General features: G+C 44.4%; 1 protein-coding gene across 1 annotated transcript in view; it reads left to right on the forward strand.

Moving 5' to 3' along the window:
• The first annotated feature begins 427 nt into the window (after positions 1-427).
• MARCHF9 (membrane associated ring-CH-type finger 9) overlaps positions 428-19,001 on the forward strand; it is a 47,329-nt gene continuing 28,755 nt past the window's right edge. Inside the window, exon 1 of the mRNA XM_014071407.2 lies at positions 428-1,117. Within this exon, the coding sequence (XP_013926882.2) occupies positions 728-1,117 (390 nt within the window). The 5' untranslated portion in view covers positions 428-727. The remainder of the gene's footprint in view (positions 1,118-19,001) is intronic.

Consider the following 19,001-nt stretch of genomic DNA (forward strand, 5'->3'; position numbering starts at 1 on the left):
TCCCTCCCTCTCCGGATCCTCCGCGTAGCCGATTGCAGGCCCTGACCGCCGGAAAGCTCTCCCTTGGCTCGCCTCGCTTTACAATGACCCGAGGAAATCCGGACGCCGGCCTCCCGCGGAGGGTCCTGGAGGGACTTATGCAGCGCGACGAATCCTAGCGGAGATCAAAGCCCCCACCCCAGCGCTTCGGAAAGAGGGGGAGCGCGGTTTCTGTCCCAGCCTAGCAGTCCTCCCGCAACACCTGGACCACGCGCCGGGACGACTGCCCAACTCCCCCCCCCTCGCGCCACCCCTCACCCCTCTCCCGACCCTATCGCCCCCCACCCACCCCGACGGGACCGGAGTTGTAGAATCCCGACCGCTCGATTAACCCTTCTCCGCCCGCGCCCAAAGCCCTTTCTCTCCGTCATAGCGGGCTGCAACCTCCCCCTCCCCATTTCCTCCTGCCCTTCATCCATCCCTGCCCCCTCCCTCCCCGACACCTGTAAACGCGCAGCTTGCCTTTCCCCTTCGCGACAAGATGTGGGCTGCGAGTCTCGCTCCTGCCGTCCCCCAGTCTTCCACCTGCCGGGAGCTTCCCCGATCTTCTCCGTCCCTCGATGCTAGGCAGGAGGGGCACAGCTAGACGGCGGCGTCCCGCACCCCACCTCTCCGTGGCTCTCCCCCCTCCCTCTCCCCATCCCGAAAGGTACACGCTGCTGCCGCCGTCGGAAAGAAAAAAAGGTAAATGATGTTCAAGTACCGGATCCGCATGTTTTTCAACGAGCTGAAGCTGCTGGTGTTGATGCGGCGGGGCCGCCCGGAGCCCGAGCCTGGAGCTGGGGGAAGCCGGGGAGCGCTGGGCGGCAGTGGCTGCGGATGGCCGCCCTTCGCCGATTGCTCGGTCCAGCAGGACGATGAAGCGGAATATTACGGCGGGGGAGGCGCCGAGACCCGGCCCCGGAGCCTGGCTTTGGAGGAGAAGGACCCTCGCCTTCAGCCTCCGGGGCACCAGCCGGGGCATCAACCCACCGCGGGTGGGGCCGGAGGAGCTTTGGACTCAGTGTCGCTCAGCAGCAGCTTGGATAGTGGTATGAGGACCCCGCAGTGCCGGATTTGCTTCCAGGGACCAGAGCAGGTCAGTGGGATGAAAGAAATGTCGGGGAGTGGGGAGATTGTCCTGGGTTTTGAGGTGTGGCTGAGCCCCAGAAGTGGGGGAAAAACCCTCCTGCTTGGGTCAAGTTGGAGCCTGATGGCAGGATGCCAGACTAGATGGATGTTAGGGGAGGATGGGACAGGAGGATGGGCTGGACCATTGGACAACTTTCTCCCCAATTTTCCCTAGTGCCTGCATCCTGTTGGGGACTCCTGTCAGTTCAGGGTTTCGAATGTCCTGGGTGGGCCAGAGGGTAGAAACGCCGAGGCCAAGATAGTGGCAGGAGTGTGTCAGACATCAGTGCAGCAAGAGCCATAAAGTTATCAAGATGTCAATGAAGTTAATCTCTCTCTCTCTCTCTCTCTCTCTCTCTCACACACACACACACACACACACATACTGAGATCGAGGGGCTTGGATGCCTCTGTCACCAGGTGTCAAGGTGGAGACCACATCATCTCCTCTAACCTGGTTTCCAGGATGCCAAGGATTTGAGATCTGTTTGGGGGCAAGAGCTGAGCAATGAGGCTTCCATTTCAAGATTTGTTTTATTTTTGTTTCTGGAGAAGCTCCTGTGATGCCATGGGATGAAACTAATGGTAGTGCATACAAAAGTGATAACAGTTCTTAATCCCTGGAAAACTACAGTGGCTTCCCTCTGCTCCTGCCAGCTCGCCAATCCCACATGTGGGTTTGCTTTGCCATTTATTTCCAACGAACTCAAAAGCCTTTGGGTGGGGAGCTGTATTAGATGACCTCATTTATGGTTATGGGGACAGTCTGGGCATCGACCCAGGTCACTTAATCTAGGTAGAGAACCACAGGAGAAGCATGCTATCTCTTGAGATGGTTTTTCATTAGCCTTCGAGGAAGGGGAAGCTGCTTTGAGACTACAAAGAAGACTCTGGGTTTACTGAAGGTGTATTGTGCTATTTAAAATGCATGGAAATTGCAACATTCCTGAGCTGCCAGGATTGGAAAGCATTTCCACTGGGACCTGAGAGCAACTGTGGTGCTCCCTGTGAATTCCTTTTGCTTGCCTGGCATAGAGTCTTTTATGTTTGCCTATGCTGGACTGGGTGTCTTTAGGATTTCTCCTCCCCTAGCCAACTGCCTTTAAGAGTGCAGAGTGATGGGCTTTAGGCACTAAGACAAAGAAGGAGACTTCTGCTTTGAAGAGTGCCTGTGCAGCATCAATTGTAGTGGCTCCCTGCGGGGATGGGGAAGGCTATTCTAAAAAGACTGGGCAGTAATTAGCTGCCGAAAGGAGGCTGGGTGGGGAATTTGGTGGGCTCCAGTGGATAAAAAGCAGCAGGAGGCTTAAACGCTGAACCTGGCAAAAGGCCTCTGAGTTGTGTGTCAATGGGAGGAAGACCACACCTCCAGGAGTTGTCTGGTTGGCTCAGAGAAATGCCACCTATTGATCCCTGTCGCCACCTCTTGCAGCAAAGCTGTGTTTTCCTGCAAGAAGCAGACTGTTCCAACAAGCATGCCAGTGATGGTCACCTACAGCTTAAAGCTTTGAAATGCACAGAAAAGACAACAGTCTGCAAAAAAAAAAAAAAAAGTAGACACTGGGTGCCTCCGTAGGAGAGACAATGGGAGGATCATTCGAAAGCGTCTAAGTGTCCCACTTCAGAAAAGTGAGGATCTATGAAATCGATACTGACTGAACTGTGTAGGGAGAATAAATTGAAGATGGGCATTGCTTACCTTTGCAATTCAAATCTTGGGTTGCTTCAGCCTTCCCTTATGGCAGTGATGGCGAACCTATGGCACGCGTGCCACAGGTGGCACGCAGAGCCCTTTCTGTGGGCAAGCCAGCCGTCGGCCCAGTCCAGCTGCACCGTGCATGCGCATGAGCCTCTTGCCGGCCAGCTGGTCTTTGAGTCTCTGCGTGGGGCGCGGTGCCTTCCCCGATCTCCACAGGCGCCCTCCCCCAGGCACACCCTACCTTTCTACTCCATTTCTGCCGCCCGCACCAACCTGAAAGCCAAAACGGGGCGTGGGAGGTCCATGTGCAGGGGATGCTCGCATTACATTTTGGGTATTGGGGCACTTGACATCAAAAAGGTTAACCATCATTGCCTTATGGGGACTCATTTAAACGTAGATTTTGGAGTAGATATTAACTGTGTATGTTGGAATTCATAATTAATCATTTTATTAGAGTTCAGGCAGCCACAATAGTTAATACTAGCTCATTCTCCATCTGTGTGGTCCTGGACAAAAGTACTCTAGTGAGAATACGTCGTTTACTGTCCATTCGGCATAAGGAGAGCATTGGTCTGTGGAGTTTGCATTTGGGGGGGAAGGGGAAAGGGCAAGGAGAGTGGGTTTATGTCCTTTATTTAATATATCCCAGCCCGATTCCCTCCAGATGCAGCAGTTGGACTTCAGCAGTTCCCCTAATTCTCAGACAGTGTGGGTTTAAAGTCACGTTGGTTGGGAACTATGAAAGTTGAAACCCAACACATCAAAGGTTATTAGGCTGGCGAAAGTTATCATATGGCAAGATCACCGTGAGTGGGAAGGACACCATTTATGTGAAACAGCCCTCAGACATGCAAAATCAGTAGTAGTAACCATGCAGATTACACCCAGCTACGGAGTTGGACGGTACCTGCACTGTTTTGTTTTCTATGATTAGTTAATCTGAAGGGATCGGATAGGTTAGTCTTGCTGAGCATTGCCTATTCCAGCTAGTATTTGCTCTTCAACTTATTCAGCAGGAAAGAGTTGCCCCACCCCCAGTCATTTTTAACTAGGGATGCCAGGGATTGATTCCTCCCTCCTGCAGAACATGTGCTTTACTACTGGGGTGGGGGGGGGGGAGGGCCCTTTTGGAAAGGTCAGCCAAAGTGTTAAAAGAGTTGGGTGTACCAGGGGAGAAAGTGCTGAAGTCAAGCAGGTGACAGTTTCATGGTTCTGCAGGGTGGCAGCTCAGCCGGTCTGATGGAGACGATGGGTGGTTTCTCCCTTTTTAGCTGACACGAAGAGGTAGAGAGAAGCTGGGCATCAGTCAGGCATGCCAGGAAAAGCTCCTTTCAGATCACGCCCGGTGCATGCTTGCATTACGCCGGGATTCAGTCTGAGGAAGGGAGGCTATTGTGTGGAAGGCAGCATTGATTGGAAGGCTGCTTCCATCCTTTCACGTATTGAATGAATGGAAAGCTACGAAAGCTCTATGAAAAAGCCAGGCGACTGAGCTGGCATGATTGTAGGGTGTGGCTGATTTTTTTGTTTTGTTTTGTTTGAGTGACTACACATGTCGGCGTGGAAAAAAACCCACACCACTCTGATTTTCTATTCACAAATTGGAGGCAGGGAAATAAACGAATGTGTCCATGCACTTTTGTGTGCCTGTTGCTCAGATAAAAAGCTTTCGATGAGCCCGTACTTCAAACCATGACCGCATTTTGACGTGCTTCAAAGAATGTGGGTTTGCACAATGAGGCATGTGTGTTCCTTGGCGTCTCCTTCCCTGGATCTGAGGAATATTTGAGCATTTGCACATCTGCCTTTGGGCTCATGTGGATGCACACCATGCTTATATAGGGGTGTACAAGGTTACAAGTGCAGGGTATACAAATATTGTACTGGTGTTTCCTCCACCTCAAGCTTCTTGGTGTGGTTGTGTATTGCCTCAAACCAGCAAATATGTGTGCCTATGTAGCCAGCTTCTCATTTCTAAGCAGTTATGTGTTTTCCTGAGACTCAACTTGGAGTCAGGAGGAGAGGCATAGGAACCTTTTGCCTTCTGATGAGTATATGTGTATGTTGCACCACCTGTGCGTGTCCACCTGTGCATACTTGTGATCTTATTTCCATGAGGCCATTCATATGCACATAAACACAATCTTTTGCAAGCTAGAGCTCTCCAGATGCACTAGCTATAACTCCCACCACACACCCAGCAGGACAAAGCCTGCGATGCCTAGGAGTGTTGAGTGCTGCTCTTCAACACAAGGGGATGTCCCCACCTTGGAGGAACCCTGGGACAGATGATGTGAGCGTGTTCTCTAACTCTTAGCCTGCCTTAATTAACTCTTAATTTAAGTCAGAATTAGCCCCAGACTTACTTACTTTCTTTTTCTTTTTAATTCCGCCAAGCTTCAACTGTGCAGCATGCAAAATAATGAGTCAGGGCAAACATATTAGAGGCTGAAACATAATAGGCATCAAGTGGTACTTCTCTCTCCTCCCCCTCCCCCCCCCCCGCACCAAAAATCCTTGTTAATAAAGGGTTAGAGTCCAGCTGAAGGGGCTTCACATGGTGAAACAAGAGCATCCTTGTGTAGCTTCCCTTGATTCCAAGAGGGCTTGGGCAGAGCACCTCCCTGAGGGATTATGCTGCATAGATCAAATCGATTCAGTTCCTCCTCCCCCCCCCCACTTCCCCCCATTTACATGGCCTAAGTGCCTTGACTCTTGAAAGCACTCCTGGATTCAATTGTGCTTCTGTCGTACATGTATTTGGAGCACATAAAATGACTTCTGGTGCCTCGCAATAGGTTTATCTGTCTCGATTCCCTTATGCTATTGTTGAAACTTATTCCCAAATATAAAATAGTGCAGGCAACAAATATGTCATTCACCTGTTTATAAAATGTATACATTCATCTATCTCAGGGGTCGGCAACCTTAAACACTCAAAGAGCCATTTGGACCGGTAGCCCCAAAACCCTTCCCGTGCCTGACTATTTCCTCAGAGGCCACACAACTAGCATATGTAGTTGAATTAAACGTTCTGTTTTCTTCTGAAACTTTTGTTTTCTTGGATTTATCCATGGGGTTGAAAAGCTCAATAAATTGTGTGCCAGCAGGTATCATACATTGGTAGTTGTGATGCATATTTTGAGTGACAGGGAGCCACAGCAGAGGGATGAAAGAGCCACATGCGGCTCCATACCCATGCTGACCCCTGATCTCCCTATACATGCACCTGGACAGGGAACCACAACTGACTACAAGTTCTCTCTGTGTTGGCGCGCGTTCAACAGCAGGCCTGAGTTTGCTTCTGCATAATGTATGAAGTATCCCTCTGCTTAGCAAAAAAAGATAAATTAAAGCTTGAAAGTCCTACTAGGAGCAATAGTGATGCCTGCCATTGATTCAGGAGAACTGCCTAAAATTTTTGGCTTCATGGGAGGTGGTCTGAAAGTGGAAGATGTTCCTGGAATTATTAAAAAGTCATGTGGAAGTTGAGCACCGCTCCAAAAAAAGAAAAGACAACACAGCTTAAAGTTCTTGGGGCATTTTATTATTATCATTATCTAGCATTTGGAACAGTTTAGGGAAGAAACTATTGTAGTTCAGCTCATGCCAATTTCAGCTCCTGGCATGTCTAATTAAAAGGATCAAGCAGCAGATGATGGGGAAAGCTGCCTTCCAGCTGAGATCCTGGAAAAGTTCATTCCCTCAAAGGGAGCAATACTGGATTAAGCAAAGATTGTTTCACCATGTTGATAGCAGCTGCTTCTGTCCTGATCATCAGAAAATCCCGGCCACACACACTTCCAACCATAAAATCTATTGTCCCTCTCTCTCGGCTATTCTGATATAAATGACTTGATCTATTTGCTTTCATAATTTCTCCTCCTCAGTGGTGGGTTGCTAACCGGTTTACTACTGGTTTGCTCGTGCTCGCACACGTGCAACACTTCTGTGCATGCACAGAAGCAACTGGGCAGGTGGGCGGAGCCTCCCACCTCCACCACTACCAGTTCGGTCCTGAACCGGACCAAACCGGGAGCAACCCACCTCTGCTCCTCCACTAAATATAAGTTTGTGATAACAGAAATGCTGGATTTCTGTTCTTCTGTTCTCTGCCAGATGCTGAAACTGTAATCCATGTGTTTGTGGTAAACCTGATTCAATCCAGAGATTCACTCATACCTGAGTGAATATTAATATTGTAAAAGGTGCTAGGCTTGCCCAAAGTCGGGGGTAGGGGCTGTGCATGTTCCGAAATACCCAAATATCTTTTTCGAATGCTTGATTTGTTTCCCCTGAAGAAAACACTCCCATTTCATACGTTTAAGGATAACAACTGTTACTACTATTACAGTCCTGAGCAAGATTAGTCATTTCTAAATCTTAATTACCGGTATGTTTTTGTCAAGTGATTAGCTTTCTTAAATATGTGAGATCAACATAAATGTCATCCATCAGAAACTTTTCCAATGCAAATTGGATGTTTTCTGGTGCAAACTGGCTGGCGCAAACTAACCTAGTCACCATAGGAAAAATGTACAATTTGAAAATTTTCAGAAAACCCACATCACAATTAAAAATGGATGGATTCCCTCCCCCCCCCCCCCGGTTCTACTTTTCATTGTTAGTCTGCTTTCAGTATTGTCACTCAGTGCTCCCATGCATATGAATATGTGAGTGTTCTGAATTAGGGCTGTAGATTAAAAATACAAATTTGGGGCCCTGGTAATGAATGATAGGAATACCGAATCTTACCACCTTATTTATTTGTGCCGTTCTGTGCTTCTCCAAACAATAGTTCATACACGATTCCAAATCTGCTTACCGTTTTATGTGCTTATTAGATGTCTCTTGGAAACAGGACATAAATGTATACATTTACGGGACTGAAATCCAATTATTTCTATTCTAGTGCTTTAACTGGGCCCTGCTTAGGCCACAAGGAGAAGATTCTCTACCCAGATATGTAATCACCAGCCAATACGCCCAAGGAAACATTGTTTCCAGGTCAGAAACCCAAGTACACATCTTGATTTGGCCATCATTAGATGACCTTAAAGCCAGTGGCTATTAGTCAGCTGAGTGCACCGCTAGTTGATTCAAGAGCTGCATCAACTTTACATAGCACACACTGTGGGACACACACTGAAAAATACCCATTTTCATTGTTTTAAGGATAACAGGGGGGTCCTAAGCCTTTGTAAAGCTTGTAAAGAGCATATTGCCTTTTAGTGTACACCCCAATGCCTCCCTAAATGAAAGAAAAATGTTCTTGGATTGACTCATTTTCGAGAGCTTTGAGACGGCTGAAGAGATGCTAGTAGGTAAGAACTGGCCAAATGTATAATCACCAACCAATACCTCCAGGGAAACATTGTTCCCCAGTCAGAAAACTCATGTGCAAATCTTGATTTGGCCATCAAGCTCATTAGTAGACCATAAGCCAGTGGCTATTTTTTAGTCAGGTGAGTGGACCTTCAGTCAGCTTCAGATTAGGATACAATCTGAAAACATCGGTTTTCAGGGGAGCACAGTTGCTCTAAGCCTCTGCAAAGCTTATGAAGGTTACATAGCAGAGATGGTGAAACTTTTCAGCACCAAGTGCCCAAACCGGAACAGATGTGTGCGCACCACAGTGCTGGAAATCCGAAGACCGGCTGGCTGATGCACGCATGCCTGTTTTTTGGCTGGTTTTGGGCCATTTTTAGGCTGTTTTTCAGGCTGTTTTCAGGACATTTTTGGGCCATTTTCATGCCGTTTTTTGTTTTTCTGTTGGAGAGCCAAAAATCGCCTTAAATGGCCTGAGAAATAGCCCCCAAGAGCCTGAAAACAGCCCGCAAATGACCCACAAAACAGCCAAAAACAGCCTGGATTTGGGGCGTTTTTGGCTGTTTTCAGTGGCCGGTGCACATACGCACATTGGAAACCAGAAGAGCAGCTGGTGATGGTGCACGTGCTCACAGAGAAGCTCAGTGTGCCACCTCTGGCACCTGTGCCATAGGTTCGCCATCACGGGTATCCAGGTAGTCTTGGACTTAAGAACAGTTTGTTTAGTAACCGTTCAAAGTTACAACGGCACTTTGAAAAGTGACTTATGGCCATTTTCCACTCCTACGACCATTGTAGCATCCCCATGGTCACGAGGTGCTTGATCTCTGACTCACGTTTACGATGGTTGAAGTGTCCCAGAGCCACGTCATCCCCTTTTGTGACTTTCTGTCATGCAAAGTCAATGGGGAAACCAGATTCACTTAACAGCCGTGTTACTAATTTAACAGCTGCAGCGATTTGTTTAATAAATGTACCCAAGAAATGTCATAAAATGGGGCACAACATCACTTAATAGGTTTCTCACTTGACATAAATTTTGGGCTCAATTGTGGTCATAAGTTGAGGACCACCTGTATTGCCTTTTAATGTGTACATCCCCAAATTAAAAAGAGAGAGAGACATTTTTGGCTTTACTCCCTTTGAAGAGCTATGGATCTGCTGAAGAGATGTGGGTAGGTTATACATGCAGGTCACAGTGCTTGACCCTTAGCTTAATATATTTCACAGTTTGTTACTGAGGTGGAATGGGTAGGAGCAGGTCTGTATACACCAGGCTGAGCTCCTTATTTATTTATTACTTGTTTAAAATGTTTTTATCTCTTTTTTTGGCCATGAGCCCTCTCATCCCAACATTAGTACATGATTAACAGAGATGACTATACAACAGCAACTTGAAGGAGAGTACAATACCCAACAGAACGAAATAAAACCAGCCAAATTTCAAATAATAAAAACAATAACACAGAATGTTAATCCATAAGTCATGATTTTGCAAGCCACAATAGTTAGAATTGTACAATAATACGAAGCCAAAATCAAACAAACCACATTATGGCTTAGGGCAATGTGTGAAGCCCATCTGTTTGAATCAAACATCCAAGCACATTTAGAACCATCGAGGCAACAAAGGATGATCAACAGAGCTTTCCTAGGGAGGTAGATTTGTAATCTAGGGTGGCACGACTGAGCTGGGTTTCTGAAAACCCGTTCAGAAGAAGGGGAATGGAATTCAGGGATTGCAGATGTAAACCATCTGAAATCATGTATCAACCAACTTTGCCCAACCCGTTGCCTTCTTTGTGAGACCTGGAAGCCATCTTTCATTAGGGCTGTTACTTGGAACCCTGATATTCCTAATATGTGGTAACCAAGGATGAGGACTATCTAATTTTGCTTCCTGACTCATCAGACCTACATACACCAGCAACTCTAGCTGAGCAAGACAGCAGGATTTCCCATTAAAGGGCACCTTCAGTAGTTTCCTCTATAAGGTAGACAGGCCAAATGTCTCTGCAGAATGAAAACTTAAGCTGAGAGAAAGAGGCTCCTAGAACAATACTTCATCTTATATATTTTCAGGACATAGCAGAGTCATCCCTTTTGGGTAGGTTGTGATGGTGCAGAGAGGATCAACATTTCTAAGTGGCACCAAATGACTGAGGTTGACAGTCAACAGATATGCATTGTCTGGATGGTGAACTGTAGGAGTTACAGCCCTTCACACTTTGAATTGGGAAAAGGCTGATCTACCTGATGGCTTGATTTATAAAACGTCTACCCTACTTTTTCATTGTTAAAATCAAACTCAAAGCCCATCTAGTGGTAATTAGAAAATGCAATCAACTTCCCTAAGATGCAGCAATGAGGTCAATTAACTTCGATGATCTTTTTGTTTGGCTTGGTAGGGATGAGGCACATTTCATATGCATATGTTGCACCGTGATTAATGACCCCATAATTAAACATACCTTGCTCATGCGGTAAGTTTGCATATATTCTAGTTTGCAAAGAGCAGCCCTCTCTTGCAGAGTTTGACTCAAGCCTGATTTAAAAATAAGGACCATTACAACTTTATGCCACTTCATTTAGTGACGTTCAACATTATAATGGAACTGGGGGAAAAAGTGATTCATGACCGATTTCTCACTTATGAGCATCACAGCATGCTTACAGTTACATGATCATGAGCCAAATGCTTGGCATCCACCTCGCGTTTACAATGGTCTCCCGTGGTCACATGGCCACCATCTGCAACCTTCTCAGGTGGCTTCTGACTAGCAGTGTCAATGGGACAGTCAGCAGGGTAGATTGCAAATTGCAATCGGGATGTCTCCTTTGACGAGTGTGGTGATTCACTTAATGACTGTGGCAAAAAAAGTTTGTAAAATTGGGTGGGGTCACATGATGTAAAATGTTATGCTCTTACTTATAAGTCAAGGACTACCTATAGAAGGGACTGTGGAGCCGCCTAATGTTGCCTTTCAACCGTCAGCACCTGGACAGCTCCCATACAGAGTCCATTCTTGTATGCGGTTTTGATTTAAACCAGTTTCCCAATCATGGCAACTTCTTCTTTTCTTTATTAAATGTATTTCCTGCTTTTCATTCGGGAGCTCAGGTTGGTCCTGAACCTGGATCTCTGCACTTCTAGTCCAACACCTTAGTCACCACAATACATTGGTTTTCTTCCAGATTTGTGGGCTTCTGATCCCAAAATTCCCCAATCAGCAAGGTCATTGCTGAGACTTCTGAGAGTTGAAGCCCATGCACCTGAAAATTACCAAGGTTGGAAAACATTGATTTAGATTATACCTTCTAAATTGGCATCTGCAGATGTAAATTAGCATAAGGGGGTCTCCATGAAAACTTGTATCTTATTTCATCTTCTTTGATGTTGCGCCTTTTAGTTTTCAGACAGAAACATCATATCTTTGTACACCAGAAACAGTGGAATAAAGCCTTCACCCATCTGCACTTTTGGAAAACCCCTAGCTGGCTGCCATTAAGTGCAGAATAGTACATGACTGACCTGGCTCTGATTTAGGAAAGCAATTCTTTAATTTTTAACCAAGGGGTTGTAAACTTTTGTCCAATCTGCTCTGGCCACTCTCCTAGTCTCCATGGCTGACCAAAAGCAGATCCCAAAAGGGGTCTTTTTAAAAAGACTGTTTGTTAGCAATAAGCCCATGGGTTTTGTACATGAAGCAGATGGATCACAGCTGATTTCCCTCTCCATAAAGGTTCTTGGGAGGAGTGAGTGGGAGTGTCTCCACTGGGACAAAACATATGGTTCAAATTTTTAATGAATTTCAGAAGAAATTGATCTTGGGCTTCCCTGTTTGATTAGCTAGTTCGCTTTTTCTAAGAATCATTTTCATGCTTTCACCTGAAACATTTGAAATGGAAAAGGCTAGTAAAGGTAATAGTGTTTCACAACCAGGTAGTGAAGCTCAGGTTTATTGGATACATAAATATGAGGCTGAATTATCATTTAAGATATAAAAATAATTTTTATGTGGTCCAACATGCTTTCCCTCTGCCTAATGGATGAATCTTCATTCTTGCTTCTGAATGGTGGTTGTCATCGCTTTGGCAGGTAAATCCTTGACTTATGACCACAATTTAGTCCCAAATTTCTGTTGCTAAGTGAGAGACATTTGTTAAGTGAGTTTTGACAACCTGGCTTGCCGCAGTTGCTAAGTGAATCCCTGCAGTTGTTCAGTTAATAACTCAGTTGTTAAGTGAATCTGGCTTCCCCATTTACTTTGCTTGTTAGATGGTTGCAAAAGGTGATCACATCACCCCAGGACACTGCAACCATCATAAATATAAATCAGTGTCTAGCAGATGAACTTTGATAGAGAGCCGAGGTGGCGCAGTGGTTAGAGTGCAGTACTGCAGGCCACTTCAGCTGACTGTTATCTGCAGTTCAGCGGTTCTAATCTCACCGGCTCAAGGTTGACTCAACATTCCATCCTTCCGAGGTGGGTGAAATGAGGACCCAGACTGTGGGGGTGATATGCTGATTCTGTAAACCGCTTAGAGAGGGCTGAAAGCCCTATGAAGCGGTATATAAATCTAACTGCTATTGCTATTGCTATCATGTGTCTATGGGAATAACACAACAATCATAAGTGTGAGAAATGGTCATAAACAAAGATGTGTTGCTGCCTCTTTTGCTACTGGTTCACAACACGTGCGCACTCTTCAATGTAAATTGTTCTGCACGCATGCGCAGAACAATTTACAGTGAACTGTGCACACACAGTCACTGAAATCCAACATGGCAATGACCCAGTGACGGCAAGGGAACCAGTTCGGGGGCGTGGCAGGCCTGGGTCACTGCCAGTTCTGTGATTCAGGCCTGACTTCCACTACTGGTTCGGCCAAACCGGGCCGAATCAGCAGCAATCCACCTCTAGTCATAAAGTCACTTTTTCAGTATCATTGTAACTTCAAACATTCGCTAAATGAACTGTTGCAACTCAAGGATTATTGGTATTTTAGCATATGATGGCCTAGTTCCAACAAGATACCTCAACTCTCCTTTGCCACCTCTGGAGCCTGTGATTTGGGCCTCTCCTGTTTCAGGTGGCATAGCCATGTGCCCAGTGAGAGATCATTCCTTGACCGAATTTGCTGTTGGCACCAGAGGCTTCCAGAGACTGGAGCCTAGCGAAGGAATGAGTCATTTGGAGAGGCAGGGTGCACACTGAAATGTCACTTTAATTGTAGGGCTGACTTATCCTACTGGCTTCTGGCAATGGTTGAGACATTTCCCAGCTGATGCAGAGATGTCCGTGTTGAAGCTTTGGCTAACCAATTGATAAGAAGGACTTAAAATCAGTTGAGATTTATGTACTTTGGGGCCAGGATTCAACCTATATAAGAAGGGGAGTCCTCTGAAGGCGTGTATAATGCCTCATATCCACCTTTCTAGCATGATGGGTTGCCTGATGGCAGATCAGTGAAGCTAAACTGGCTGATAAATGGCTCATTAGATGTTCCTTGACTAACTCACAGGAGGAGTGGTTCCCATTGTAGTCCTTTCAGATAGATCAGATCCAGATGTCTCTACTGAAACTTACTGAATCAACTCCCCTTCCACATTTCAGATAATATAATCTTTATTGTCACTTTTTTCTGTGAACACACTGGCACACATTAAAAAATGAAATTCTCTCAAAAGAATATGTATATTTACCAGTGTGTGTGTGTGTGTGTGTATGTGTATGTGTATGTGTATGTGTATGTGTATGTGTATGTGTATGTGTATGTATATGTATATATGTGTTGCATATATACATAGTCTAGATCTATTTCAAGCTATTTAGCTCTCATCAGCTAGCCACACCCTTACTGGGATTTGAACCTGTGCTGTGTTACATATTAGCCAGTTGTGTTAGCCACTAAGCCACAGTATGTATGTATGTATGTATGTATGTATGTATGTATGTATATACATATGTGTGTGTATGTGTATGTATATGATTATATGTATGTGTAGTCCTCGACCACAATTGAGACCCAAATTTTTGTTGCTAAGTGAAATATTTGTTAAATGACTTTTGCCCCATTTTACAACCTTTCTTGCCACAGTTGTTAAGTGAATCGCTGCAGTTGATAAGTTAGTAACCTGATTGTTAAGTGAATCCGGCTTCCCCATTGACTTTGCTTCTCAGAAGGTCACAAAAGTTGATCACATGACCTTGGGACACAGCAATGGTCATAAGTATGAACCAATTGCCAAGCATCTGAATTTTGATCACATGATGCTGGAAAGATTGTAACTGAAAAATTGTCATAAGTCACTTTTTTCAGTGCTTTTGTAACTTTGAACGGTCACTAAATGAACTGTTGTAAGTCAAGGACTACCTATATATGTATGTATATATGCACTTATAACCATGGTCATACCCAACATGCACACATGTGTACACACACACACACACACACACACACACACACAAAACTTGGATTTGCTTATAAATATGTGCCTGTATGTACACACACACACACACACACACACACACACACACACACATGGCAAAAAGTCCTCAGATTCCTCCTATCTAGAAAATGGTTCCAAATCTTCACCTTTCTTGGTCCAGCTATGCCACCCGTTTTCATGTCAGGGGTATTAAACCTGACGTCTTGAGTGTGTAAGTTCCTTGCCTAACATCACAGGACTTAAATAAGAATCTGAGCATGTAAGTTGCTTGGCTAACTCCCAGGAGGATGTCGGTTTGCTGTCGGTTTCCTCGATCTCAGGGCAGGTTCAGGTCAGCCAAACTAAGCCAGAAAGGAGAAGTAGGACAAAAGCATGGATCTAGCAAAGAGTAGCAAATTGGCTTGAAAAACCACGGGGACACTATTCCCGTATGCTGAAAAGGCAGAACAAAAAAAAGAATAAAAGTGGGGAAATGTTAGGAAGCACAATCTGAATCAGAATACAATAGAGGAGAACAGTTAAAGCAAAACTGCAGGAGCAAGGGGGGAAAAAATAAAAGAGAGATGGAAAATCTTTTGTAGGTCGAAAACTAAATTTCCAGAGAGACGGAAATCTCTGGAGACATAAATCAGGAAATCAGTGATGGGCGAATCTGAAGCCTAAAGTAGATGAAGCCAGAATTGGAAATAACTCATTGATTCTCTTTCTTTTCCCTCTCTCTCTCCACCCACCCCCTATCATCATCATAATCTTTCTCTTTCTCTCCTCTCTTTCATTGTCTTTTCCCCTTTTTCTCCAGGCTTTCTCTGTGATGAGTGCTTTAGGCCTTTGCAAATTATGTTGTGGATTGTAAGATCTTTGTTTTCACCTATCATCCATGTGCAGTTTTCATTGTGACTTTTAATGAGTTTATTTACGTGTCACGCACTATGGAAGAATTCCTTCTTTTCCAGCTCTTGTGATCCTGCTTTTAATTTGTTCAGAATTTTGGGGTTGTTGGGTCACAAAGTTAAGGCCGCATAGAAACTCATTGCCATCAAGGCCACATCGGCCAGGATTATGTCAATGTCAATATTAATTTCTCACCTTTCTACAGTATTTCTCCTAAACGTGGAGTTTTCTGATTATGCTAATTGTTATATCCCCCTTTTCTCACAAGACCGAAATCGGTAAAAGATCGAACATGAAAATTTTCTGAAACCCACACCAATTAGTAGCTCCAAAACATATTGAATTGCAGCAGCTGCTGCTGCCACTCCGTGGAATTAATGAGTGAACAGTGTAACCTTTCTGCATTCCAAGGTAACTGTGTTTTGAACGATATGCAGGGTGAACTTTGCAGCATTTTCCCCAGCTATAAATTAATTACAACATCTGTTCAGATAGCTGAGTTGAGCTTTGGCACTTCAATATTACTTTCCATGAGCCACCTATGGGTGACTTTGGGATCAAATGTATCATATAAGGAGATCATATGTTATTATTTCTTTCTTTATTGTTTTCTCATTAAAAAAAGGTGCAGGATTTTAAAAAAGGGTTTTCAAGAAGCCTATCTCCACAGACTACAGGTGGTCCTCAACTTATAACTATTCACATAGTGACTGTTCAAAGTTACAGGGCCACATGACTGATACTCACGCTTATGATCATTGCAGTGTCCTCATGTTCACATGATCAAAATTTGGGCACTTGTTAACCAATGTGCTTTTATAGCAACAGCACTTAGACTGATATACTGCTTCACAGTGCTTTACAGCCCTCTCTAAGTGGTTTAGAGAGTCAGCATATTGCCCCCAACAATCTGGGTCCTCATTTTACCAACCTCAGAAGGATGGAAGGCTGTGTCAACCTTGAGCCGGTCAGGATCAAACTCCTGGCAGTTGGCAGAATTAGCCTGCAATACTGCATTCTAACCACTGAGCCACCGTGGGTCTTATGATTGCAGCATCCCAGGGTCATGTCATCATCATCTGGGACCTTCCCAGCAGACTTCTGACAAGCAAAGTCAACGGGAGAAGCCAGCTTCACTTAATGCCCGTGTGATTCACTTAATGGCCTCAACAAGAAAAAAAAGATAGTAAAATCAGGCATGACTCATTTAACAACTGCATTGCTTAGTGATAGAAGTTCCAGTCCAAACTGTGGTTGTAATTTGAGGACTAACTGTAGTGAAGCTAGGACATTTAGGTTTTCATTTACTTAGGCAAGTGGCATATCTTGTCCATGTATTTTGTTTCCATTGTATGGTTTATGATTCCAACTGGCTTTGAATTTGGTTCCACAGAACAACACTATAGGGGCAGGGAAACAATATGACTACAGGCACTGAGTGACAGCTTGCTTTACCGCCATTTAACATGCATTTAATGCCAAACAGCTTGCTAGGAACTGTACTGAGCTTTGAAGTGACAGGTTTTTGCTTAAGGGGCTAACTATCATGAAGTTATATGTGCACCACTTCTCAAATCCTCAGTGAGGTCTATCAGGACCTGCTATTGCATGGTCTGAAACAGTGACCTGATTCTGAAATTGTCATTGCATTTTGTTGATTTCCCTGAATCTAAAGCAGTCACTGTGGGATTGTTGTTGAGAAATATACACAAAGAAAAATATTCAAGCATCAAAGGCATTCGGCATCAGGCTAATCTTCCATCCATTGTATTGCAATGTTATAACACAAGATTATTATAATGTAAAGAAGAAGACAACAACAGCTGCAAAACGGCAGGAGGAGGAGGAGGAGGAGGAGGAGGAGGAGGAGGAGGAGGAGGAGGAGGAGGAGGAGAAGAAGAAGAAGAAGAAGAAGAAGAAGAAGAAGAAGAAGAAGAAGAAGAAGAAGAAGATGATCAGATGGCTGGTTTTTATGTTGACTGCATGAAATTTCATTCTTACATCCTGCATGCAATTCCTTCCCACCTGTAGCTACCAAGCAAGTACTGAAATGCAGGGATGCAATATTGCATTACTGCAGTGGTCACTATATTTTAGTCAATACTGGTAGTCCTTTGATTACAACCATTTATTCAGATTTACGATTGTTCAGATTTGCGATGAGGCTGAATAGGAGGCCTTCGGACCAGTCCTTAGATTTCCACTGCTGGGAGCTGTAACATTGAACATATTTTTTTTTCATGTGGCTATTTATTGACAGAATATATAACTGTGGTTTGAGGCCAGCCACATTGCTACTTTTTTTTACTAGCAGCTGTGTCTCACAATAACATGAGAACAAAATCGGTGTAACATAGAACAGCAATAAGGAAGAGATTGATTGGAATTTGTTGGTAGATTCTAGGTGATTTGCATTGGATCGGTTAAAGTTTTGGTAATTTATTATCTAAATAGTAGTAGTAATTTAGAACCATTTTTCTTCCTGAAAGTGAATGTTGGGGAGGAAAGAGAATGCTTATGGAAAAGCTAGGAGTAGCATTTTTAAAAAAAGATAGATGAACTTGATTCATAATTTTGGGCTAAGTTTGCATGTAGAGTCATGATCCCTGCTTCGTAGGTGTCTGCCAATATACTATATTTCATGAAACTGTAGATGGGGAATCTCAAGGTTCTATTAAAACATGACATAGTTCTTGTAAGCCTCAGATCTGCCCACCTTCAGTTTAGCTGATAGAAATTTGGACCACTGTTGGAAAAGCCATGGTGTGAAAGCTTCAATTAACCACTTGTTTTGCTACAGAAGTTCATTATCATCATCATGAGTGTATTGTGGTCGTACTGGGTACCATACTGGAGAATTGAGAAAATGGCACAAATGGAACATTCCCCCTTTTAAACTCCCTAGGCAGAATGCAATTTTTTTTTGTTTGCTTACCTGCAAAATGAGTGAATTGTTTTAATAGATATTCATGCCATAAAAAAATCCAGAAATTAAAGAAGGAACAGAGCAAGGTTTTCTGTGATTAGGCTCTAGGATGTGTAGATTTTTGCTAATATTTTGGTTCTTTGTTGTTTTGTGAGAGAAGCAGGAAAAACAGGTGTACAAAACACCGTGCCTCTAAATGTCTAAATAAAGATGTTGATCTGCCCCCATCCCACCTCTTTCTGACACCCATGAGCAAATCAGCAAACTATCTTGCCCTGGGTCAGACTCCTGGCCATGTCAACTGGTATAAATGGAACTAAAACTAACTGGTAGAGTCCTCTGGAGTAGCTTCGGTGGAACCTGACATTTTCTGCATATAAAACAGCTGCTTGACCCATGGAGCCACAGTGGCACAGTTGTTAGAGTGCAGTACTGGAGGCTACTTCTGCTGACTGCCAGCTGCCTGCAATTTGGCAGATCGAATCTCACCAGGCTCAAGGTTGACTCTGTCTTCAGTCCTTTTGAGGTGGGTAAAATGAGGACCCAAATTG

The sequence above is a fragment of the Thamnophis sirtalis genome, unplaced genomic scaffold (assembly GCF_051295495.1).
Source record: "Thamnophis sirtalis isolate CommonGarterSnake01/CBP01778 unplaced genomic scaffold, rThaSir2_p1.2 scaffold_3, whole genome shotgun sequence".
Taxonomy (NCBI): Eukaryota; Metazoa; Chordata; class Lepidosauria; order Squamata; family Natricidae; genus Thamnophis; species Thamnophis sirtalis.